The 26,026-nt window shown below is 45.4% G+C and overlaps 1 protein-coding gene across 1 annotated transcript; it reads left to right on the top strand.

Annotated features, from left to right (window-relative positions):
* The first annotated feature begins 16,343 nt into the window (after nucleotides 1–16,343).
* On the top strand, nucleotides 16,344–18,488 carry LOC138657612 (uncharacterized). Its single transcript, XM_069745355.1, has 2 exons — nucleotides 16,344–17,595; nucleotides 18,450–18,488. The coding sequence occupies exon 1, from the start codon at nucleotides 16,348–16,350 to the stop codon at nucleotides 17,530–17,532; it is 1,185 nt and encodes a 394-aa protein (XP_069601456.1). The 5' UTR covers nucleotides 16,344–16,347; the 3' UTR covers nucleotides 17,533–17,595; nucleotides 18,450–18,488.
* The last annotated feature ends 7,538 nt before the right edge of the window (nucleotides 18,489–26,026 follow it).

Below are 26,026 nucleotides of genomic sequence, written 5' to 3'. Positions count from 1 at the left end.
TAATCCGTACCTCCCACTCCCGACTACAAAACTTCTCCCGCACTGCACCAATCCTCTGGAATGCTCTACCCCAAGATATTAGGACCATCCACAATTTGCATAGTTTTAGGTGCTCGCTCAAAACTCATTTGTTCAGAGCAGTCCACCACGTTAACTAATCAGTCATTTTATGTTTGTGTGTGTGTAGCCCATTCACTGTTTCCATCTACCCCCCACCCCCTGAAGATGGCTGGACCATCATTGTAAATACATCATTGTAAATACACTCCTGCACTCCGTATCTCCCTCACCTCATTGTAGATTGTAAGCTCTCACGAGCAGGGTCCTCTTATTTTGCTTTATTGTATTGTTAACGTTGTTACTTATGACTGCTGTGTTTGAAACTGTTAAACTGTAAAGCGCTGCGGAATATGTTGGCGCTATATAAATAAAGATTATTATTTATTTATTATTATTACCCACAGACCGGTCACATTAGCCATGCTGACCCTCCAATAGGCATGTAAATGTTTGGTGCGGTTTGCTTTGTGGTCCCTATACATCCTGTTGCAGTACTGAGTTTGTGTGTGCGATCTGGAGGTTTGCGGCTTACTCGTTTTCAGGCCACAAGTGGTTAGATGGTACGGAGACCTTGAAAACATGAGAGGAATCAGTGAAATCAGAGGCAGTTGTAAAAAGATAAAAACTTCTTTACTGGAATTTCTTAAGTAAAACTGTAACAAGCAATAGCAGGCACAACACTTTTAGTACATTTTTTCTGTATCATACAGAGGCTCTTCTCTTGCGTATATTACACCCGGCATTTAAATGGTACTGGTATTATTCATGAGGACAGAGTGCTTTTTAAAGCTTCCTAACACTGACCTTCACTTTCTTTTTCCTTCAATACAGGACGTACCTCTTGTCAGAATAGGAATTCTCTAAACCTCCAGAACAGGTTAACACTCTGTATTGAAAACCAACAAAGAAATGATCATCCAACCTGCTGACAAGGGAGGTGCAATAGTCATGATGAACATATCAGACTATATGAAGGAAGCAAACAGACGACTTATGGACACACGCTACTACAAAAAATTGGAGTCGGATCCTACACAGGATTATTATAAGGAACTAAACAAGTTGGTATCTTGTCTGCCCGACGAATCCATAAGAGCCAATGACCTGATACCAGAAAGTCCAAGAACAGGGACATTCTACATGCTTCCCAAAATCCACAAATCTGGAAACCCAGGAAGACCAATTATTTCATGTGTGGACTGGACACCCTTACTGAGCAGGTATCTGGATGGGTAGAGGGTCTTCTTAAACCCCTGGTAAAGGATACACCCAGCTTCATTCAGGACTCAACTGACCTATTGAATAAACTATCAGCAATAGGTCCTCTACCAGAAGGAACCATCTTGGCCACCATGGATGTGGAATCTTTGTACTCCAATATCCCACACCAAGATGGATTAAATGCCTGCAAATTCTTCCTGGAAAACACAGGGACAGATGCTGATTCTGTGGTGAAACTTATAAAATTCATCCTCACTCACAATTACTTTGAATTTGACAAGAAGATCTATCTACAGGAGACTGGCACAGCAATGGGAAGTAAAATGGCCCCACAGTATGCTAATCTTTTCATGGCCAAGCTTGAAAGCGACTTTTTGTCCTCATGTCCCATCAGGCCTCTGGCGTACTACCGCTACAGTGACGACATTTTAATCATCTGGACGGAGTCTGAGCCACAGCTAAAGATGTTCCATGAACAATTTAATCAATTTCATCCTACCATCAACTTGACACTCAACTACTCCTGTACTGAAATTAACTTTTTGGACACCATCATTAAGCTGCAGAACAATAAAATAGAGACATCCCTGTATCAGAAGCCAATCGACCGTCCAACATACCTTAAATGGGACAGTTTCCATCCAAAACACATAAAAAACTCTATTGTCTACAGCCAAGCCATCAGATACAATCGTATATGTTCCAACCCAATGGATAGGGATGAACACCTTGGTCGCCTCAGAAAGACCTTTTTGAATCAGGGCTACCATCCAAGAATAATTAAAAACCAGATTACAAGAGCCACCAGAATATCAAGGAATCACCTGCTACATTACAAAGCTAAAGAAGGAAATAATCGGGTACCTCTAGTAGTTACCTACAATCCAAATCTGGAGGTGCTAAGGGGAGCTGCATGGAAATTACAACCTTTACCTCAAAAAGATGCCCGATTACAATCCATTTTTCTAGACCCCCCTCTACTGTGTTTTAGGCGGCCCCCAAATCTAAGAAGCATCATTGTCAAGAGCTCCCTGTCCTCTCCATCAGCAGGAATGAATGTGTCGCATGGATTTATGTCTTTTTACATCAACTAAGGAACTTGCCCCTCAGACTATGAGGGGTCATCACAACAGAACCAGACCCCAATCAGAGGACAATAAAACAATCCTTATCTAAGACCTGGCCCAATATTTATGGACATAACTGTTTATCACTCATGGTAATTCTGCTTCATGTCACCTGTCTTATCCATGGTTGTTTTTTTTTTCTGTGCTATGTTGTGCATAAATATGTGATTCTTCAGAATTTCTTTTAGTCTTTGCCCGATGAAGAAACCTGTGTAGTCTTGAAAACTTGCAATTTGTTACCATCTTTTCAGTTAGCCATTAAAAGGTATCAACCACTGAGGACTCAATTCTAAATATTTTTCTGTAGCACATTCCTTCTAGCTTCTTCCCTCAGCTCTGTTTATCCCACGGCTGGTGCTCACTGCAGATGACATGGACCTTCATTCTACTCTTCCAATCTCTGCGCTCTGGTCATGTTAGATCAGTTGCTGTACTGTATAATAATTTGGTCTGGAACTTGCTATGTCTTAAAATCTTCTGTCGCAAAACACGCTCCCCGACTTGTGGCCTTTCCCTAATCAGCAATACTTCTTATCTCTTTAATAACTATCCATCAACTGCCTAATAAACAAGAACTACGTTCCTATATGCCCTCTTTACTCCACCCAACCTGGACTAACATTACAGTTAATGTCACATTACACATTAGATGGTTAATGCTGCCATGAAGTACTCAAATAATAAAGCTATGTATTAGTTTAATCATGCTCCCAGAAGGAAGAAACTGTAACACAATCTGAATATTGGTGATCACTCCCTAGCAGTGATGATCTTTAAGAAGCTTTATAACATGACTGGGGATATTAGCCAAGCAAGACAACCATGTATAGTCAACTGTTTAAGGGTAATTGCCCCTCATCAGTGTTCAGGAGGCTGTGACCGGTAGGGTGAGACACCCTTGATGCAGTTTTAAGCCGGAGTCACACTAACGTATAAGAAGGCCTAGGTTGCCATAGGCCGGGGTCACACTTGCAATGCGTGAAACTCCCACCTCAATACCAGCACTGCCACTGGCATTTAAAACCGGAGTGTTCAGCTGCATAGAAATACATGCAGTCGCACACTCCGGTCACGAGTGCCGGTGGCACAGCCGGATATTGAGGCGAGAGACTCGCGCTAGTTTCTCGTATTGCAGTTGCAAGTGTGACCCCGGCCAAAGGGTCTTCCACTGGAAAAATGGACATTAATAGCCACCTAAAATAAACGTCTGTGTACATACCCTTCAGAAAATGGAAGCTATATCTTAAAGTCAAACTTTTGAAGCTAACGCCTTAGGAGTCACTAAAGATTCTTGTAACTTGAGCATAGATTACTAGCTTTAAATAGTTTTTTCTACTGTGGAAAAAAAATTTTTTGGGAGCATGCATTGGATCATTCCAAATCAGACTCTGTACCAACCTTATCTCATTTAGGAGAGCCAGTCTCTCATATAGAAGCTTAATATTGCTATCATACATACTGTAGTGGAAGCCTCTAGATGGGGAATTATAAGAAATAAGTCCCTTGTGCTACCTCATTGGCCATACTATGTGGCATTACCAGTGTCCAATGAGCCCTAATGCAAAATTTTTACCTGGGCAACCGCCTACATGTTGGTCAGATGCATGAGCTCTTGATGCGTTCTAGAACCTATAGACATGCATGTTCGCCCTCCATGTATAAATGTGCCCTGTCCTGGACCCGTTCCTGGTATAATGTTCCCCATCAAGGTCCCTTTTTTTTAACAATGTCTCCCTTCCTGGGCCCTTTCCTATAATAATGCCCTCCATCCTTGGCAACTTTCAGTAATAATGTCCCATCCAGGCCCCTTATCAATTATAATAATCCTTGTTCTGGGCCTTACAGTAATATTGACCCACATCCAATAACATTGTCCCCCATCCTGGGCCCCTTCCTTGTATAATTTTTTTCAATCCTGGTATAATGTCACCCATCCTGGTACAATGCCTCAAATCCTGGGCTTCTCCCTGGTGTGATGTTGCCCATCCTAAGCCCTTATAGAGTTCTGGATTATATAAAGACATGCATGTTCACCCTCCATGTAATAATTTGCACCATCCTGGCTCATTCCTGTAATAATGTCCCCAATCCTGGGCCCCATGATATAACAATGTCACCCATCCTGGACCTTTTGCTGGTATAATGTTCCCCATCATGTATTAGTGTCTCCCACCCTGGGCCCTTTTTTAATAATGTCCCCCTTGCTGGACCCTTTCCTGTAATAATGTCCTCCATCCTGGGCAACATGCAGTAATAATGTCCCTTCTAGTCCTCTTCCAGTAATAATGTTCACCATTCTGGGACTTGCAGTTAAAGGGAACCTGTCACCTGAATTTGGCGGGACTGGTTTTGGGTCATATGGGCGGAGTTTTCGGGTGTTTGATTCACTCTTTCCTTACCCGCTGGCTGCATGCTGGCTGCAATATTGGATTGAAGTTCATTCTCTGTCTTCCGTAGTACACGCCTGCACAAGGTAATCTTGCCTTGCGCAGGCGTGTACTACGGAGGACAGAGAATGAACTTCAATCCAATATTGCAGCCAGCATGCAGCCAGCGGGTAAGGAAAGGGTGACTCAAACACCCGAAAACTCCGCCCATATGACCCAAAACCAGTCCCGCCAAATTCAGGTGACAGGTTCCCTTTAATATTGCCCCACATCCTATAACAATGTCCTCCATTCTGGTATAATTTCCCCCATCCTGGTATAATGTCCCCCATCCTGGTGCAGTGCATCCAATACTGTTTTTTTTTTTTTAGTATGATGTTCCCCATCCTAACCCTCTTTCTAGTATAAGGCCCCTCATCCTGGGTCCCTTTCATTCTTCACTAGCACATTTTAAAAAGATACAAATCATTAGTCTTACTTTCCCCTGCTCTGACGACTTGTGGCAACCTCGTGTATAGCCAGCGCAGAAGAAGGATGCTGACTTTGGTAAACACAGGCAGAACGTGACATCACTGTCATGTGCCAATTATCACGAGCAAACCGACCTTAGCTGCCGGACTCTGATTGAGCTAAGCCGGCGGGTCTCTGCGCTGCAGTAAATTTCAGCTGAATGTAAAGCCCTTTTCGGCCCACTCTTCCATAAAGGCCACCTCTATGGAGTACGGCTTATTGTGGTCATATGGACAGATATACCAGTCTGTGCTTGGGAACTCTGCAGCTCCTTCAGGATTACCTTTGGTCTCTGTGCTGCCTCTCTGATTAATGTCCTCCTTGCCCTGGCTAAGAGTATTGGTGGGCGGTCCTCTCTTGGCAGGTTTGCGGTGGTACCATGTTCTTCCCATTTGATAATAATGGATTTGATGGTGCTCCAGGGATCATCAGAGATTGGGATATTTTTTTATAACCCAACCCTGATTTGTACTTCTCAACAACTTTGTCCCTGACTTGTTTGGAGATCTCCTTGGTCTTCGAGGTGGTGTTTGGTTAGTGGTGCCTCTTGTTAATGGTGTTGTAGCCTCTGTGGCCATTCAGAAAAGGGAAAGTGTATATACTGACAGAAAATGTGAGACTTAGATTGCGCAAAGGTGGACTTCCTGTCACTAATCATGTGACTTAGGCCGGAGACAGACTACCATATAACATGGCCGAGTGCTATGAGATAAAACATCACATCATGGATATCACCCAAGTGCAGTGCGATATACACCAACACCAACAGCAGAAGAGATGGAGACACTATTTTCTCCATCTCCTCCGCAGCTGTGTTCAGATCCTGTCATGCGAGAGTATCGGAGCACAGTAGCATGACACTCGGCTCCCGCTAGCAGCCGAGCAGGAGCCGACTGTTATTAGCATATCTCATCCGATGCTGCCGCATAAGATGCTATACGCTGGTGTGACCCCATAGTTATGAAAGTAATCGCTTGCACTCCAAAATTTTTAGGGGCTTCATTGCAAAAGGGGTGAAGAAAAATGCACGTCAAATTTTTAGTTATATTGTACAGGACAGTTTGTGGATTAAGTCCGCGCTGCCACAATGATACAGAAATTGTCTTTGTGGTATTTTCCTGATGAAGGGGTCAGCTAGACCTTGAAACGCGTTGAATAAACCACCAAAGCTTTTTATTACATTCGAATCTGTATCATTGTGGCAGCGTGGACTTAATCCACAAACTATGCTGTACAACGTCTCTGAGAAGGTCGCGAGGGCGGCCCGTGGATTTGCAGCAGCCGATACGCACATTCTTTTGCTTTATACCATCATGTGAGAAGCTCCCTGTTAAAAAAAACACACTTAATCTGAGGATAAGACCCTATATGCGATTTTTGTCTCCCTAATTTGCAAAATTTTAAGTTATTTGATACCATAACTTTAATTTATGTCTATATTTTTCTCACTTCACTTCACCAACTATTTAGTGCTGATGCATCACAAATTGGATTACAAAACTATTTAAACTCAGGATGCAATGTAACAAAATAAGCAAAAAGCCAAGGCGGGTGAAAATTTTTGCAAGTCACTGTATACAGTACATGTATATTTTAAAGCAGACCCTACTAAGAATAAAACATACATTTTCTGTCTCTACACTACTTTTTCCAGACTTTTACATCTAGTCACGTACTGTATGAGCTATGCTGAATGAGTTCTGCTGTTCATATTTTCCACTTCTTGGAGCTTCCTAAAGCGATTTGCTCAACATTTGTCGGTACTATTTTCCTCCTGCTCCTCTTTTCGCCCTCTTCTTTTTTATTGTTTTCTACAACATAGATTTGATGGTAATTGAGGAGAATTTTAAACATTTATCTGAAAGGTAAAAAAGAGCATCTGTAGTTCTCTTGGAAGACAAGGAACATGTAGCTAGAGATGAGCTTTTAAAGTTCCACTTTGCCCAATTTTACGACAAAATTTTGAATCTTAATTCTCAATTCTGGAAAGCTTGTAATTGCTCAAAAAACACACGTCAGGCAGAGGAAAGAGAGTAAGGCTGCCGTCACACTAGCAGTATTTGGTCAGTATTTTACCTCAGTATCTGTAAACCAAAACCAGGAGTGGGTGATAAATACAGAAGTGGTGACGTGTTTCTATTATACTTTTCCTTTATTTGTTCCACTCTTGGTTTTGGCTTACAAATACTGAGGTAAAATACTGACCAAATACTGCGAGTGTGATGGCTAATGGAAAGAGAGAAGACCCTGCTGACCATAAGAGCTTACACTTCACAGAAGAGACAAACTTAGGCTAGTTTCACACTAGCGTTTAGCCGGGCCGCGGAGGGATGCTGACTTCCTCCGTGAAGCTCCCCCCACTGCCGCTCCTCTTAATTCAGCTCCACCTACGGCTGCATGTGGCGTACGCACCCTGTCTTTAACATTGGGTATGCAGGCCATGCCACTGTATGCGGATGTCACCGCATCCGTCATTTTAACGGGGCGGCATCTGCACGAAATTGCAACTTGTTGCGTTCGGCGCAGGTCGTTGCACCATCAAAATGATACTTGCAGCGGCATCCGCATACAGCAGCATGGCCTGCGCACCCAATGTTAAAGACAGGGTGTGCATGCCGCATGCAGCCATAGGCGGAGCTGAATGAAGAGGCACGGCAGTGGGCGGAGCTTCATGGAGGAAGACCGCATCCCTCCGCGGCCCGGCTAAACACTAGTGTGAAACTAGCCTTATCCAGTGACTCCGGAGGTGGAAAATGACTGCTGTACAAACTGTGCTCCACTGGGAACCACTAATCTGTTATGGCCCAGGTACTGACCACCACTGTACAAGATATGATAATCTGCTAGATGTCATAGTTGCAGGGCATTATGGGGAGTTCCACACTGCCACACAAAGTAGCATTAGCCTCCTCTCTGATGCTTCAACAATGTGAGAAAAAGGGCTCGGCAAGTTTTTTTTGTGAACCACGGATCAAATTTCAAAACGTCTGAATTTATGTGATACCACGAATTTCAGGAAATTCGCATTGAATTTATTTGCTTTCCATCATTAAACTCTGAGGTCTCACAAGATCCAAGAGTATAATAAATGTAAGGAATAAAAAAAAAATTACATCATATGCCCTCAATTATTCCTCTGTGCAGCTCTCCTCCCAGCACAATTAGCTCCCTCCCTCCAGTCTGGTCTTCCACCTACACAATACTCTTCAATGTTTCATGACATAAGGTGAAGCCTAGTGATTGGTGACATGTGTCATGACATTGCGAGAGACCTACTCGCTAATAAAGTCACATCTGTGAAAATATTATTATTATTATTATTACACCATTTATTCCATGTTGCTTTACATGTGAAAAAGGGTGTACATAACAAAAAACAAGTACAATATTCTTGAACAAAACGAATCACCAGGAGGAGAGGACTCTGCCCGCGAGGGCTCAGAATCTACAAGAGATGGATGAGGATGCAGTAGGTGAGGAGAGAGCTGGTCGTGCAGGCTTGTCAGAAGAGGTAGGTATTCCTTTGGAAGGTTTTCTTGGTTGGTCGAGAGACATTTTGGGATAGAGAGTTCCAGAGTAAGGAGAAATCATTCTGGGAAGAGGAAATAAAAGGGGAGTAGAGAAGGGGATCTTATGGGGATAGGAGGTTGCGTGCAGGTAAGAACTGGGAGACTAGGTCACAGTTGTATGGAGGAAACAGGTTGTGGATGGCTTTGTATGTCATGGTTAGGGTTTTGAACGGGAGTCTCTGGGCAAAGGAGAGCCAGTGAAGGGATTGACAGAATGGAGAGACCGGGGAATAGCGGATAGATAGCTTGATTAGTCAAGCAGCAAAGTTTAGGGTATTTTTTTGTGTTTTTTTGTCAGCACATTCAACTTTGTAAAGGACAAAGTATTCAATGAGAATATTTCATTCATTCAGTTCTAGGATTACTTGAGTGTTCCCTTTATTTTCTTGATATATATATATATATACAGTATATATATATATATATATATACGTATGTCATTGACACACATATATCTATATACATAATTGTCTAAGGGGTACTTCCATCTGTCTGTCTATAATGGAAATTCAGCGTCGCTGACTGGTCATGGCCACCAGGCCAGCCCGCGACCAATCAGTGACAGGCACAGTCCAGCCGAGAATTAGTCCCTCCCTACTGCGGTTCAGTCAGTGCCCGGCGCCCGCTCCATACTCTCCTCCAGTCAGCGCTGACAAAGGGTTAATGGCAGCGTTAACGGACTGCGTTATGCCGCGGGTAACGCACTCTGTTAACGCTGCTATTAACCCTGTGTGACCAACTTTTTACTATTGATGCTGCCTATGCAGCATCAATAGTAAAATGATATGATGTTAAAAATAATGAAAAAATAAAAAAACAGCTATTCTCATCTTCCGTCGTCCGCCGATGCGCGCGCGGCTGCCTCCAGCTTCTGTTCCCAGAGATACATTGCGAAATCACCCGGAAGACTTAGTGGTCTCGTAAGACCGCTAAGTCATCTGGGTAATCTCGCAATGCATCGCTGGGAACGGAAGCTGGCGGCAGCATCGCGCGCAGCAGGACAGCTTCGCTGGACGCTGGCAGGTGAGTATATAACTATTTTTTATTTTAATTACTTTTTTTAACAGGGATATGGTGCCCACACTGCTATATACTTCGTGGGCTGTGCTATATACTGCGTGGGCTGTGTTATATGCTGCGCAGCTGCTATATACTACGTGGCCAGTGTCATATACTGCGTGGGCTGTCTTATATACTATGTGGGCTGTGTTATATACTATGTGGGCTGTGCTATATATTACGTGGGCTGTGTTATATACTGCGTGGCTGCTATATACTATGTGGGCAGTGTTATTAACTATGTGGCCAGTGTTATATACTGCGTGGGCTGTCTTATATATTATGTGGGCTGTGTTATATACTGCGTGTACTGTGCTATATATTACGTGGGCTGTGTTATATACTGCGTGGCTGCTATATACTACGTGGGCAGTGTTATATACTACTTAGGCAGTGATATACTGCGTGGGCTATGTTATATACTGTGTGAGCTATGTTATATACTGCGTGGGCTGTGTTATATACTGCATGGGCTGTGCTATATATTACGTGGGCTGTGTTATATACTACGTGGCTATGTTATATACTGTGTGTCTGCTATATACTACATGGCTCCTATATACTACGTGACCTGTGCTATATACTATGTGGCTGCTATATACATACATACATACATATTCTAGAATACCCAATGCGTTAGAATCAGGCCACCATCTAGTATATATATATATATATATATGTATATATATATATATATATATATATATACTGTATATATATTTCATAGAGAGTTAGATAGCAGAATAGGCGATAATTCAATTGTCGGGTTCTGTAAAATCATTGCAGAACCCAACAGAATATGAGACATGGTTTACATACAGTAAACCATTGCATTTCCATTAGATTTATATATGTTCCTTACTAATAATGTTAGCAGTGTGTGTGTGTAAAAATTTGGAGCTGTAGGTGTTAAATTAAAGTATTAATTCATGGAAAAAACTGGTGTGGGCTCCTGCACAATTTTCTCCACTAGGGAGGGAAAGCCAGTGACTGAGGGCAGGGCCGGCGTCAGCACCCGGCGCACCCGGGCAACTGCCGGGGCCCTGGCGAGAGAGGGGGGCCCACTCACGCTGTCATTGATACAGCTGCCGGCACAATCATCTTTTTACTCACGCAGCCAGACAGGCAGCAGGCACATAAGGGTTAAGCCGGCCAGCCGTGACTTTATGGGCGAAGAGAGCACGTTCTCCTGCTCTGCTCTCCGCCCCTGGCTGGCTGCAGTGCTCCGGAGTCTGGTCTGTGCAGAGAGTGGATATGAGCCTGGTTGTGAGGTAAAGCTGGCTGCCGGGACCTACCCTGGGAGGGTGACTGCACATTGCGTGTTCTCTGTGGCGGGAGATGACTGAGCTACATTAGTTCCAGTGGGTCTCCAGGAGCCTGCAGTGCGGAGCTCTCTGGGATGTGGGGTGCAGCTGCAGAAATCCGGGGGGCTCCAGGAGCCTGCACTGCGGAGTTCTCTGGGATGTTCTCCTCCTGTATATATACATTGCACAGTACCACTCCTTCTGTATATATACACTGCACAATACCGCTTCTCCTGTCCTGTATATATACACTGCACAGTACCGCTCATCCTTTCCTGTATATATATACACTGCACAATACCGCTCCTCCTGTCCTGTATATACACTGCACAGTACCACTCCTCCGGTCCTGTATATACACTGCACAGTACCACTCCTCCTGTCCTGTATATACACTGCACTGTACCACTCCTCCTGTCCTGTATATACACTGCACAGTACCACTCCTCCTGTCCTGTATATACGCTGCACAGTAACACTCCTCCTTTCCTGTATAGATACACTGCACAATACCGCTCCTCCTGTCCTGTATATACACTGCACAGTACCACTCCTCCTGTCCTGCATATATACACTGCACAGTACCACTCCTCCTGTCCTGTATATACACTGCACAGTACCACTCCTCCTGTCCTGTATATACACTGCACAGTACCACTCCTCCTGTCCTGTATATATACACTGCACAATACCGCTCCTCCTGTCCTGTATATACACTGCACAGTACCACTCCTCCTGTCCTGCATATATACACTGCACAATACCGCTCCTCCTGTCCTGTATATACACTGCACAGTACCACTCCTCCTGTCCTGTATATACACTGCACAGTACCACTCCTCCTGTCCTGTATATACACTGCACAGTACCACTCCTCCTGTCCTGTATATACACTGCACAGTACCACTCCTCCTGTCCTGTATATACACTGCACAGTACCACTCCTCCTGTCCTGTATATATACACTGCACAATACCACTCCTCCTGTCCTGTATATATACACTGCACAGTACCACTCCTCCTGTATATATACACTGCACAGGACCACTCCTCCTGTCCTGTATATATACACTGCACAGTACCACTCCTCCTGTCCTGTATATATACACTGCAGAATCTACAATAGCTGTCACTCATGTAAGAAGTGAAACCTGGCATTGTACTATACATTTCTCTGCCGTATCTGGGCATCATGAATCGTGGTATGTGTTAAAGAGGGGGGCCCACTGAGACTCTTTCGCTCGGGGCCCTCAAAAACCTGTAGCCGGCCCTGACTGAGGGCAGGTATTAATAGCCTAGAGAGGGACCATGGTTATTGCCTTCCCCGGGCTGTCAAGTTCACCGCATCAGGTGGGGAGTCAGCGCAGTCTAAGTAACTTCAGCAGCAGTTACTGAGCATACGCTGACTCCCCACCTGATGTGGTGAACTTGACAGTGTTGAAAATGTTCAGAAACTTTCCCATGCTACCGGACGGTAGCATTAGCACCGCTCCATGTTGTAAACTAATTAACCCCTTGAGATGGATATACAGTGTGGGATTTGATTGTACGGTGGACAGGTAAGGGATATTGTGCAACAAAGAAAAATACTGCCTAGACCAATGGCAAAAAGCTTCCAAAATCAAAATACCACCAAATAATAGAACGAAGAAGTACCAAGCCATAAAATAACATAATTTTATTAGATCAAAAATATTTAAAAAGTACATTAAAACATTTTTTTAATATAAATATATTTTTTAGTACCTAGCGAATAATACTACGCAAATGAATACCACCATGTAAAGGCAAAGTAATGCTGATGGAAAAATTGTAGAAACATAGCATATCTCCCTGTGAAAAAGCTATACGCGAAACGCGCGTCGGGGTGCCAACACCATCTAAAGGTAATGTTCCTTGATGTTTTCTTGGAATATTACATTCACGTTTGGAAAATTTGGCTATTGTACTACTGAGTAATTATCTATATGTCACAAGCCTCTTTACAAAATTGCCTTTCCCTGCATAAATTTTGGATGCATTTTGGGACATTTTATGTATATGCTAGATGCCAGTTTTTTTAGGGTTACAATATTGTTGGGAAGCCTGGTAGTTTAGCTCCTGCTACCCTCTTTGCAACTATTAACCCTGATCATTATTTGATCAATTGAAACATTCCCTATAAATATGCTATGTTTCTACATTTTTTCCATCAGCATTACTTTGCCTTTACATGGTGGTATTCATTTGCATAGTATTATTCCCACTAGGTACTAAAAAATATATTTATATAAAAAAATGTTTTAATGTACTTGTTTAATTATTTTGATATAATCAAATTATGTTATTTTATGGCTTGGTACTTCTTCGTTCTATTATTTGAAGGAATGGGATATTGTTGGTTTTTTATTTTGGAATTTTTTACAGGAGAAAGAAGGGGGGCTGTAATGGGCGCAGCTGGATGAAAGCCCCCACATGACTGCGTTGCCAAGAAGGGAGTTTTAGAGTTTTGAATAAAAACAGGGATCTTATAGGGGATTGGTGGAAATTTTTGAATAAGGGGTGGACCTAGTGGGGAAAGGAGGCAGGGGCTGGAGAAGTGCGGGAAGGATCACTTGTGAGGTGAATCATCAGGAGAGAAGAAGTGTGCAGCTACTCACCATGGCCTCCATAGACAGCCTCGTGGAGCAGCTGCGCAGGGAATCCAGGTCCAGGATCGATGGATGGCTGGAAGAGCAGCTCACCAGGCTGCTGGGCGACTGCGGGAGCCGGGGCAGCAGGACCAGGAGAACCCGGCCCCCAGAAAGATTGTCCCCCGACATGTCACCGCGCGGCAGGCGCAGGCCGCGGAGCCCCTCCGGGGACCCTGCGGGGGCTGCGGGACGCGGCGCGACCATCCTGCCCGTCTCCCCCTCCGGCAGGAATCCACCCGGCGGCTCTGCCGGCGCGAGGCGGCGACGTGGAGCGGCGACCAGCCAGGCACGGCCCGATGCCAGGGCCGCAGCGGAAGCCAGGGCCGCAACGGAAGTGCGGCCTAGTCCGGGAGCGAGCGGCGGTGCGGCGCCCTCTAGCGGTGCCAGAAGCAGCCGGAGCACAGCGCGGGCAGCGGCGGCAGAGTCAGGAGGAGAAGGGAGCACAGCGACGTCAGCGGTGAGGGCCGCACAGGTAGTGCGGCCTAGTCCGGGATCGAGGGGAAGTGCGGCGCCCCCCAGCGGCGCCAGGGACAGCAGACTTACAGCACAGTCAGCGGCGGCGACAACAGGAGGAGCCAGGAGTCCAGCGACGGCAGCAGTGAGGGGGAGCTATGGAGCAGCGGTGACAGCGGCGGGCTCACCTCCCCTAGGTGGGCCTGGCAGCGGCACGAGACGACAGAGTAGGGCGACGGGCAGGCTGGCATCGGTGGTTCAGCTGGGCCCGGGACGCGTTGGTCGTGGGGCAGGTGCCGGTCGGGCAAGTAGGCCAGGAGGCCGAGGTGGATTGCAAACAGCCGTCAGGTCAAGATCCGCCAGGAGGTCCAGCGACAGGAGTGTATCGCCAGTCTCGGTCCCCCCTGGTGACGTGGAGGCCAGGGGCGCGGGCCTGGGGCAATTCAGCGGCAGCGACGACCCCGGATCTGAGAGCGAACATCCAGAAGATGGCGAACAGCGGGATTCCGGAGACACGGCTGGTGGGGACACAGCACCTGCGCAGCCTCGTGAGTACATGTCTATTCCTATTTCGGTGCCGGGTACGGTGGGGTTAGTGGAGGGGGTAGGGGACGCTGGTTCTGGGCTTCCTGGCGTTAGAGAGCTTTTGGCAGGTATGTCGCATATTTTGAGGCGATTGGACGCGGGGCCAGCAAGTAATATGGGAGGGTCACCTGCTGGGGCTTGGTTGGTGGATCCTGTTAGTACAGCCGGGGGAGGGGGCTCCGGTGAATTAGTGAGGTCTGGGGCGGCCGCGGCGGCCCAGGCAGCTGGGGTGTCAGTGTCGGTTCAAACGGAGGCGGGTAAGAAGGATGAGATAAAGTTGGATGATCGGGCAAAAGGGGAGGTCTTTGTGTGCTTTGAGGGTCCCCTCGGTGCCCATTTAAAGAAGGAGGTGAAGGAGAAGATCTGGAAGGATGAATTTGTTGAGATTTTCTCCCTCCTCCCTTTGGAAAAATTTAATCTGGACAAAGGGAAAAAAGATGATAGCAAAAAGGAAGAGGAGGAAAAAAGGCGTTGGCGCCTGATTCCGCAAACGTTTGTTAATTGGCAACAGGCTTTTGCTATCTTGGCCAGTGTGATAGGAGAAAAATTCCCGGAAAATTGCTCGGGTCTTTTCTGTTACTTTGATTCTATTGGTGAGGCACATCGTACGTATGGGGGCCAGGCTTGGCTGCGTTACGATGAACAATTCAGGCAGCGGAAGGCGGTTAGGCCTGAGATAAAATGGGAGCATAAGGACATTGGATTGTGGCTGAAGGTGATGGCCCCTGTGAGGTACGGGCAGTCCTTTCAAGGGGGCGCGGGGAGTAGTAGTCAGCAATCAGGACAAGGGGGAGGAGGAGGACAGGGGTATCAAGGGGCGAAGGAAAAAACGGGCACGTGCTGGCAGTTCAATGACGGCCAGTGCAAGTATGGCAATACCTGCAGGTTTAAGCACGTGTGTTCCCATTGTAGCGGAGCTTCACACAGGGCTTCAAAATGTTTCAGAAAAGCAAGGGGCAAGCCAGCAGGGGGTAGCGGTCATGGGGGTGACGCCGGTGAGGCTTCAAAAGATGGCCCCTTATCTAAGTAGATATCCGGACCGGTTGAAGGCGGTGGTGATTAGGGACGGTTTTGCTGAAGGTTTTAGGATTCCTCACCCGAATCATACGGTCCCCTTTTCTACAAAAAATCTGAGGTCAGCAAGTTTACATGCGGATGTTGTTTCGAGTAAGTTAGCAAAAGAGGTGGAGTTAGGAAGAATGGCGGGCCCGTTTAGTTCGCTGCCTATGGAAGGGGTGATCGTTTCTCCATTGGGGGTGGTGCCCAAGAAGGAGCCAAATAAGTTTCGTTTAATCCAGCACCTATCGTACCCAAAAGGTTGTTCTGTTAACGATGGCATTGCGGAGGAATTATGCTCGGTTGTATACACGTCGTTCGACGCGGCAGTGCAATGGGTTCGTATGTACGGAGCGGGGGCCTTGATGGCGAAGACAGACATCGAGTCTGCCTTTCGGCTTCTGCCGGTGCATCCGGAGAGCATTCCGTTACTAGGTTGTTTTTGGAATGGAGAATTTTATTTAGACAGGTGTTTGCCGATGGGCTGTTCCATTTCTTGCTCGTTGTTTGAAACTTTCAGTACTTTTTTGGAATGGGTTGTTAGAGACGTTTCTGATGTTGCTTCGGTCATTCATTATTTGGATGACTTCATGTTTGTGGGCCCCCCGGACTCTGCGGTGTGCGGTAATTTATTGGCCACCATGGAATGGGTGTCCGGGCATTTCGGGGTCCCTTTGGCGCAGGAGAAAACAGAGGGTCCCTGTACGGTCTTAAGTTTTCTCGGGATTCTTATCGATTCTAGAAAGATGGAATGCAGGTTGCCCGACGACAAATTGTTGTTGCTGAAGCAGGAGGTGTCCAGAATCGGAAAATTGAGGAAAGTGACGTTGAAGGAGTTACAGTCGTTGCTAGGGCGCTTAAATTTTGCGTGCCGGATCATGCCTATGGGCCGGATTTTTTGCCGAAGGTTGTCCAGAGCTACGGCGGGAGTCCGTGCAGCTCATCATTTCATACGTTTGAGCCGGGAGCACAAGGACGATCTGTTGGTTTGGCAGCGTTTCCTGGAAAATTATAATGGCAGATCATTGATTCAGCAGGAGGATTTGAACGCCTTTGATTGTGAAATTTATACGGACGCAGCAGGGGGAGCCGGTTATGGGGCCTACTGTGCAGGCAAATGGAGTGTCGGAGTGTGGCCGGAAGAATGGCGGCAAAACGGGCTAACCAAAAATTTGGCATTGTTGGAGTTGTTCCCAATTGTAGTGGCAGCGTTTATTTGGGGCGAGAATTTTAAGGATCGTCGGGTACGATTCCATTGTGATAACTTGAGTGTCGTGTCAGTTATCAACAGTTTATCTTCCTCTTCTCCCCCCGTGATTAGGTTGGTTAGGGAATTGGTGTTGAGGTGTTTGGAATTGAATTCGTGGATTTCGGCGGTGCACGTACCAGGTGTCCAAAACAATATAGCTGATGCTTTATCTCGTTTTCAGTGGGACCGATTCCGGGAACTGGCGCCAGATTCGGAACCTACAGGAGCGGGATGTCCTTCGCATCTGTGGCAGATTGTTGCGGAAGGGGAGGTCGCTTGATACAGGCCTCACTGTCGAGCCGGACATGGTCGGATTATGCAGCGGCTTGGGAGATGTGGGAAGGTTGGTTGGTCCAATGCGGCCCAGTGGAATCCGACGGCGATAAGATTATGGCTCTGCTGGCTTTGATGGGTAAGGCGGCCGAATGGGGATGGTCCGTTTCGAGGTTAAACAAAGTTGTTGCGGGTCTGGCCTTTGGTTTTCGGTTGCAAGGTTCAGCTGATCTGACAAAAAATTTTTTGATAAGGCAGGCTTTGAAGGGTTTTCGGAAGGGCAATGTGTCTTTTGATAAGCGTAGGCCGATTTCTTTTGGTATGCTGGAACGGCTTGGGGAGGCTTTGGGCGGTATTTGTAGTTCGCAGTTTGAGGTTGTATTGTTTAGGTTAGCCTTCTCTTTAGCGTTCTTTGGCGCTTTGCGCCTGGGGGAGCTGGTGTCCCCAAATAAAAATAAGGTGGGTGGTCTGTTAGCGGAAGATGTTGACTTTTGGGCAGGAGGTATTGTATTTTGGATCAGGCGTTCTAAGACTGATCAGCTTGGTAGGGGTAGGCGAGTGGTGCTGGGGAGAGTTGACGGTAGCGGGATGTGCCCGCAGCACTGTTTGGAATCTTATTGGCGTCTGTCGGCACTGAGGGCAGGCCCTTTGTTACGACATCAGAACGGGGAATTTTTGTCGCGCTACCAATTTACGGCGCTGTTGAAGAGGGGTTTGGGATCGTTGGGTGTTGACCCGAAGAATTTCGGGTCGCATTCGTTTCGAATTGGTGCTGCGTCCGAGGCGGATGGTCTGGGCCTAGGCGTTGATGTGATCAAAAGAATAGGCAGATGGAGTTCGGATCGATATCTGTCTTATATTAGGAATTAGGTCTGTGGGGGAGAGAGCCTTGTTATGGTGTTAATCATTGTTGTGTTTTTTCAGGTCGAACCTCCCTCCTGGCATGGATTATCGGACATTCATTTGTTCATTGGGGGGCGCTTCGTGCGGATGTCAGGCGAAATGGTAGGCAATTAGGCTTTGTAAGGGATTCGGTGGTTATTAGATGGTTGGGATTCCGGGGTATGTTATGGCGGAGTTTGTTGCCGGCAGTTGCCAACGCCGCTAGATTGGATCGACCCCCGGACATTTTGGTGGTTCACCTTGGAGGAAATGATTTGGGAGTTAGGCCAGTGAGGGAGTTGATCAGAGACATTCGTTTTGATTTTTTACGGTTGTGGGTATCTTTCCCGGGTGTTATGACGGTGTGGTCGGACATTGTACCAAGGCGGAAGTGGCGTGATGTACGGTCCCATAGAGGAATCAATAGAGCCCGGGTGAAGCTGAATAGGGCGGTGGCAGGATTTGTGTCTCGGAACGGGGGTATTGCCGTTAGACATTTGGAGCTGGAGGATGGGATTGGCAATTATTGGAGGGATGATGGAGTGCATCTTAATGATGTTGGTATGGATTTATGGGCACTCGGGCTACAGGAAGGAGTCGAGAGAGCTTTGGTGGCGGTGGGGCACTCACGAGCCTGAGGTGGTCAGGGCTGTTCGTGTGTGGCGGGGGGTGGGGTTCTTGGAGGTGGTGATGACGTTTTTACGGGGTTGATCTGGCTTTTGTTTACGGGCTCTGGACGGGGAATTTACCTCGGGAGCTTTGGGGTTTTGGTTTGCCCGAAATGGGTTACATGGTGCCCTTGAGCTGGTGGTCACGGCTGAGGGTAAAGAAGTGTTTGGTTTTAAAGTTGGTGGTGGCTTTATGCCTATTTTTGAGCCAGATTTCTTACCCCCAAGAACCCTCCCCTCAAGGTTTTTACATATGGTATATATGTTGTTATTTATGTTATTGTTTGTTTAATAAAATGGCCGCTGTGGCCAAAATTATCCAAAGAAATTTACGTGTTGGTGTTTAATTTAAATTTACAGGAGAAGGGGAGAATGGCCCCCTGGGGAGGGGGTGGGGGTCAGGAAGATTGAGTACGGGAAAGACCCTGTTTTGGCGATACGCGGTCAAGAAGGGGGGCTGTAATGGGCGCAGCTGGATGAAAGCCCCCACATGACTGCGTTGCCAAGAAGGGAGTTTTAGAGTTTTGAATAAAAACAGGGATCTTATAGGGGATTGGTGGAAATTTTTGAATAAGGGGTGGACCTAGTGGGGAAAGGAGGCAGGGGCTGGAGAAGTGCGGGAAGGATCACTTGTGAGGTGAATCATCAGGAGAGAAGCCCACCCTCCCTCCCTTTATTGTGGATTAGTTTAAGTGAACAGTTTGATGGGGGGGTAGCCGGGGAGTTGGGTTTTTTCTCATCTCGGTTTTTTAATCAGTTATTGCCAGAGGGGAGTTTTCGTTATCATTGTCACAGTGGCAGTTTTGGTGGGGGGTGGGGTTCTTGGAGGTGGTGATGACGTTTTTACGGGGTTGATCTGGCTTTTGTTTACGGGCTCTGGACGGGGAATTTACCTCGGGAGCTTTGGGGTTTTGGTTTGCCCGAAATGGGTTACATGGTGCCCTTGAGCTGGTGGTCACGGCTGAGGGTAAAGAAGTGTTTGGTTTTAAAGTTGGTGGTGGCTTTATGCCTATTTTTGAGCCAGATTTCTTACCCCCAAGAACCCTCCCCTCAAGGTTTTTACATATGGTATATATGTTGTTATTTATGTTATTGTTTGTTTAATAAAATGGCCGCTGTGGCCAAAATTATCCAAAGAAATTTACGTGTTGGTGTTTAATTTAAATTTACAGGAGAAGGGGAGAATGGCCCCCTGGGGAGGGGGTGGGGGTCAGGAAGATTGAGTACGGGAAAGACCCTGTTTTGGCGATACGCGGTCATGAGAGCTTTGCTTGGATCGAGAGCGCAATAAAGATGTTAAACCTCTGTGTTTCATTATTTCATTAAAATACTTTATTCTTAATGTGTGTGTGTATTTTTAACCCTTTCATACTATTGGATTAATAATGGATAGGTGTCTTATTGACACCTCTCCATTATTAATCAGGCTTGATGTCACCTTACAATAGCAAGGGGACATTAACCTTTTATCACCCCATATGCCAATGCTACAGGGCAGCGGGAAGAGAGAGGCTAAGTGCCGGAATTGGCGCATCTTACAGATAGCTGGGGGCAGATTTTTTTTTAACCGGTGGGGCAATAACAATGGTACCTGTCTAGGCTATTAATATCTGCCCTCAGTCACTGGCTTTCCCTCTCTGGTGGAGAAAATTGCGCAGAGCCCACGCCAGTTTTTTCAGTGAATTAGTCCTTTAATTTAACATCTACAGCTCCAAAATTTTGCACACACACACACTACTAACATTATTAGGGAGGGATATATAAAAATATAACGGATATGAAATGGTTTACTGTGTGTAAACCATGTCTCATATCCTTTCGGGTTCTGTAATGATTCAGCAAAAGCCGACAAATGAATTACCGGCTTCTCTGCTATCTAACTCTCTAAAAAAAAAAATATATATATATATATATATATATATATATATATATATATACTGTTTATATGTGCATCTCAGATATATATATATATATATATATATATATATATATATATTCTAATTCTTACCTGCATCTCAAAAACATTTCTAGAATTCGCCCTTTTCTTACTTTCGACTCTGCAAAAACTCTTACTGTTTCACTTATTCATTCTTGTCTGGACTATTGTAACTCTCTACTAATCGGCCTCCCTCTTACCAAACTTTCCCCGCTCCAATCTGTCCTGAATGCTGCAGCCAGGATCATATTCCTCACCATCCGTTACACCGATGCCTCTACCTTGTGCCAGTCATTACACTGGCTACCCATCCTCTCCAGAATCCAGTACAAATCTACTACCCTCATCCACAAAGCACTCCATGGCTCAGCACCACCCTACATCTCCTCTCTGGTCTCAGTCTACCACCCTTCCCGTGCCCTCCGCTCCGCTAATGACCTCAAGTTAGCATCCTCAATAATCAGAACCTCCCACTCCCGTCTCCAAGACTTTACACGTGCTGCACCGATTCTTTGGAATACACTACCTATGTTAATACGATTAATCCCCAATCCCCACAGTTTTAAGCGTACCCTAAAAACTCATTTGTTCAGACTGGCCTACCGCCTCAATGCATTAACCTAACGATCCCTGTGTGGCCTATTTAAAAAAAAAAAAAAAACAGGTTCTTCGCATTATGTTCTCATTCACTTTATACAGTTAATAGCCCTCTGTGCCTGTACTGCTACATACTTAGGCAGTTAACTGGTTCATGCAGCTTTACATGAACACCCGAGCCTTACACTATGGCTGGTCCGAATAACGAAAGCAATTGTTACCATCCACCTCTCGTGTCTCCCCTTTTCCTCATAGTCTGTAAGCTTGCGAGCAGGGCCCTCATTCCTCCTGGTATCTGTTTTGAACTGTATTTCTGTTATGCTGTAATGTCTATTGTCTGTACAAGTCCCCTCTATAATTTGTAAAGCGCTGCGGAATATGTTGGCGCTATATAAATAAAAATTATTATTATTATTATTATTATTATTATATATATATATATATATATTTTTTTTTCAATATTTAAGCCTATGAATCCATTATATGCCCATTTTGCAAGCCGGCGAGAAAATCTCGCCATACGGATGCCATACGGATGACACATGGGTACTTTTTTGAGAAGAAATCGTAACCTCGCATTATACACGGATGATATTCGGATCACTGTTCGGGAACATTTCTGCGTATCTCGGCAGTAAAAAATGGACCGTATTTTTGTAAGTTATGTGTGACTCCGGCCTTATACTGCCCTTATATACTAGAATATAACTACTATAATACTGCCTCCTATATACAGCAATATAACTACTATAATACTGCTCCTATGTACAAGAATATTCCTAATATAATACTGCTCCTATGTACAAGAATATAACTACTATAATACTGCCCGTGTACAAGAATATAACTATTATAATACTGCTCCTATGTACAAGAATATAACTACTATAATACTGCCCCTATATACAGCAATATAACTACTATAATACTGCTCCTATGTACAAGAATATTACTAATATAATACTGCCCCTATGTACAAGAATATAACTACTATAATACTGCCTCTGTGTACAAGAATATAACTATTATAATACTGTTCCTATGTGCAAGAATATAACTACTATAATACCGCCCCTATGTACAAGAATATAACTACTATAACACTGATCCTATGTACAAGAATATAACTACTATAATACTGCTCCAATGTACAAGAATATAACTACTATAATACTGCTCCTATGTACAAGAATATAACTGCTATAATACTGTCTCCTATGTACAAGAATATAACTACTATAATACTGCCCCAATGTTAAAGAATATAACTACTATAATAGCGCCCCTATGTACAAGAATATACCACCAGGTCATAACAGTACAGGTGGCCCAAAGTGCTAATGCATCTCAATAGAGGGATAAGAGAAGTTCTGAGACCATTTTTTTTTCTTTGCAGTGTGTTTTGTCTCTATTTTCCCCTTTACCTCTGGGTGGTTCAGGACACTGGTGTAAACATGGACATTCATGGTCTGTCCTCTTGGATGGATAATCTCACTACAAGGATACAAAACATTCAAGATTTTGTGGATCAGAATCCGATGTCAGAGCCTAGGATTCCAATTCCTGATTTGTTTTTTGGTGATAGATCTAAGTTCTTGAATTTCAAAAATAATTGTAAATTGTTTCTTGCCTTGAGACCTCGCTACTCAGGTGACCCTGTTCAACAAATAAAGATCATTATTTCTTTGTTACGTGGTGACCCTCAAGACTGGGCATTTTCCCTTGCGCCAGAAGATACGGCATTGCGTGATGTTGATGCGTTTTTCCTGGCGCTTGGATTGCTTTATGACGAACCTAATTCAGTGGATCAGGCAGAGAAAATCTTGCTGGCTCTGTGTCAGGGTCAGGATGAAGCGGAGATATATTGTAAGAAGTTTAGGAAGTGGTCGGTACTCACTCAGTGGAATGAATGTGCGCTGGTAGCAATTTTCAGAAAGGGTCTTTCTGAAGCCCTTAAGGATGTCATGGTGGGGTTTCCCATGCCTGCTGGTCTGAATGAGCCTATGTCCTTGGCCATTCAGATCGATCGACGCTTGCGTGAGCGTAAAGCTGTGCACCATTTGGCGGTACTATCTGAGCATGGGCCTGAGCCTATGCAATGTGATAGGACTTTGACCAGAGCTGAACGGCAAGAACACAGACGTCGGAATGGGCTATGTTTTTATTGTGGTGATTCCACTCATGCTATCTCCAATTGTCCTAAGCGCACTAAGCGGTTCGCTAGGTCTGCCACCATTGGTACGGTACAGTCTAAATTTCTATTGTCTGTTACTCTGATTTGCTCTTTGTCATCCTATTCTTTTATGGCATTTGTGGATTCAGGCGCTGCCCTGAATTTGATGGACTTGGAGTATGCTAGGCGCTGTGGTTTTTTCTTGGAGCCCTTGCAGTATCCTATTCCATTGAGAGCAATTGATGCTACGCCTTTGGCCAAGAATAAGCCTCAGTATTGGACCCAATTGACCATGTGCATGGCTCCTGCACATCAGGAGGATATCCGCTTTCTGGTGTTGCATAATCTGCATGATGTGGTCGTTTTGGGGTTGTCATGGCTACAGGTTCATAATCCAGTATTGGACTGGAAATCTATGTCTGTGTCCAGCTGGGGTTGCCAGGGGGTACATGGTGATGTTCCATTTTTGTCTATTTCGTCTTCCACTCCTTCTGAAGTTCCAGAGTTTTTGTCGGATTATCGGGATGTATTTGATGAGCCCAAAGCCAGTGCCCTACCTCCTCATAGGGATTGCGATTGTGCAATAATTTGATTCCTGGTAGTAAGTTTCCTAAGGGCCGATTGTTCAATTTATCTGTGCCAGAACACGCCGCTATGCGGAGTTATATAAAGGAATCCTTGGAGAAAGGCCATATTCGCCCGTCGTCATCACCGTTAGGAGCAGGGTTCTTTTTTGTGGCCAAGAAGGATGGTTCTTTGAGACCTTGTATTGATTACCGCCTTCTTAATAAAATTACAGTCAAATTTCAGTATCCTTTGCCGTTGCTGTCTGATTTGTTTGCTCGTATTAAAGGGGCTAGTTGGTTCACCAAGATAGATCTTCGAGGGGCGTATAATCTTGTGCGTATTAAACAAGGCGATGAATGGAAAACAGCATTTAATACGCCCGAGGGCCATTTTGAGTACCTGGTTATGCCATTCGGGCTTTCCAATGCTCCATCAGTATTTCAGTCCTTTATGCATGACATCTTCCGAGAGTACCTGGATAAATTCCTGATTGTGTATTTGGATGATATTTTGGTCTTTTCGGATGATTGGGAGTCTCATGTGAAGCAGGTCAGAATGGTGTTCCAGGTCCTTCGTGCGAATTCCTTGTTTGTGAAGGGGTCAAAGTGTCTCTTTGGAGTTCAGAAGGTTTCATTTTTGGGGTTCATTTTTTCCCCTTCTACGATCGAGATAGACCCTGTTAAAGTCCAGGCCATTTACGATTGGACTCAGCCGACATCTGTGAAGAGCCTGCAAAAGTTCCTGGGCTTTGCTAATTTTTATCGGTGCTTCATCGCTAATTTTTCTAGTGTTGCTAAACCGTTGACTGATTTGACCAAGAAGGGTGCTGATGTGGTCAATTGGTCTTCTGTGGCTGTGGAGGCTTTTCAGGAGTTGAAGCGTTGTTTTTCTTCTGCCCCTGTGTTGTGCCAGCCAGATGTTTCGCTTCCGTTTCAGGTTGAGGTTGATGCTTCTGAGATTGAAGCAGGGGCTGTTTTGTCGCAGAGAAGTTCTGATGGCTCGGTGATGAAGCCATGTGCTTTCTTTTCTAGAAAGTTTTTGCCTGCTGAGCGTAACTATGATGTTGGTAATCGTGAATTGTTGGCCATGAAGTGGGCATTCGAGGAGTGGCGTCATTGGCTGGAAGGAGCCAAGCATCGCGTGGTGGTCTTGACAGATCACAAGAATTTGAATTATCTTGAGTCAGCCAAACGGTTGAATCCGAGACAGGCTCGATGGTCGTTATTTTTCTCCCGTTTTGATTTTGTGGTTTCGTACCTTCCGGGCTCTAAGAATGTGAAGGCTGATGCCCTGTCAAGGAGTTTTGTGCCTGACTCTCCGGGTGTTCCTGAGCCGGCGGGTATTCTCAAAGAGGGGGTAATTTTGTCTGCCATCTCCCCTGATTTGCGGCGGGTGCTGCAAAAATTTCAGGCTGATAGACCTGACCGTTGCCCAGCGGAAAAACTGTTTGTCCCTGATAGATGGACTAGTAGAGTTATCTCTGAGATTCATTGTTCAGTGTTGGCTGGGCATCCTGGAATCTTTGGTACCAGAGATTTGGTGGCTAGATCCTTCTGGTGGCCGTCTTTGTCGCGGGATGTGCGTTCTTTTGTGCAGTCCTGTGGGACTTGTGCTCGGGCTAAGCCCTGTTGTTCTCTTGCCAGTGGGTTGCTTTTGCCCTTGCCGGTCCCAAAGAGGC

The sequence above is a fragment of the Ranitomeya imitator genome, chromosome 1 (genome assembly GCF_032444005.1).
Source record: "Ranitomeya imitator isolate aRanImi1 chromosome 1, aRanImi1.pri, whole genome shotgun sequence".
In the NCBI taxonomy this organism is placed as follows: Eukaryota; Metazoa; Chordata; class Amphibia; order Anura; family Dendrobatidae; genus Ranitomeya; species Ranitomeya imitator.
This window is presented reverse-complemented; position numbering and strand designations above follow the sequence as displayed.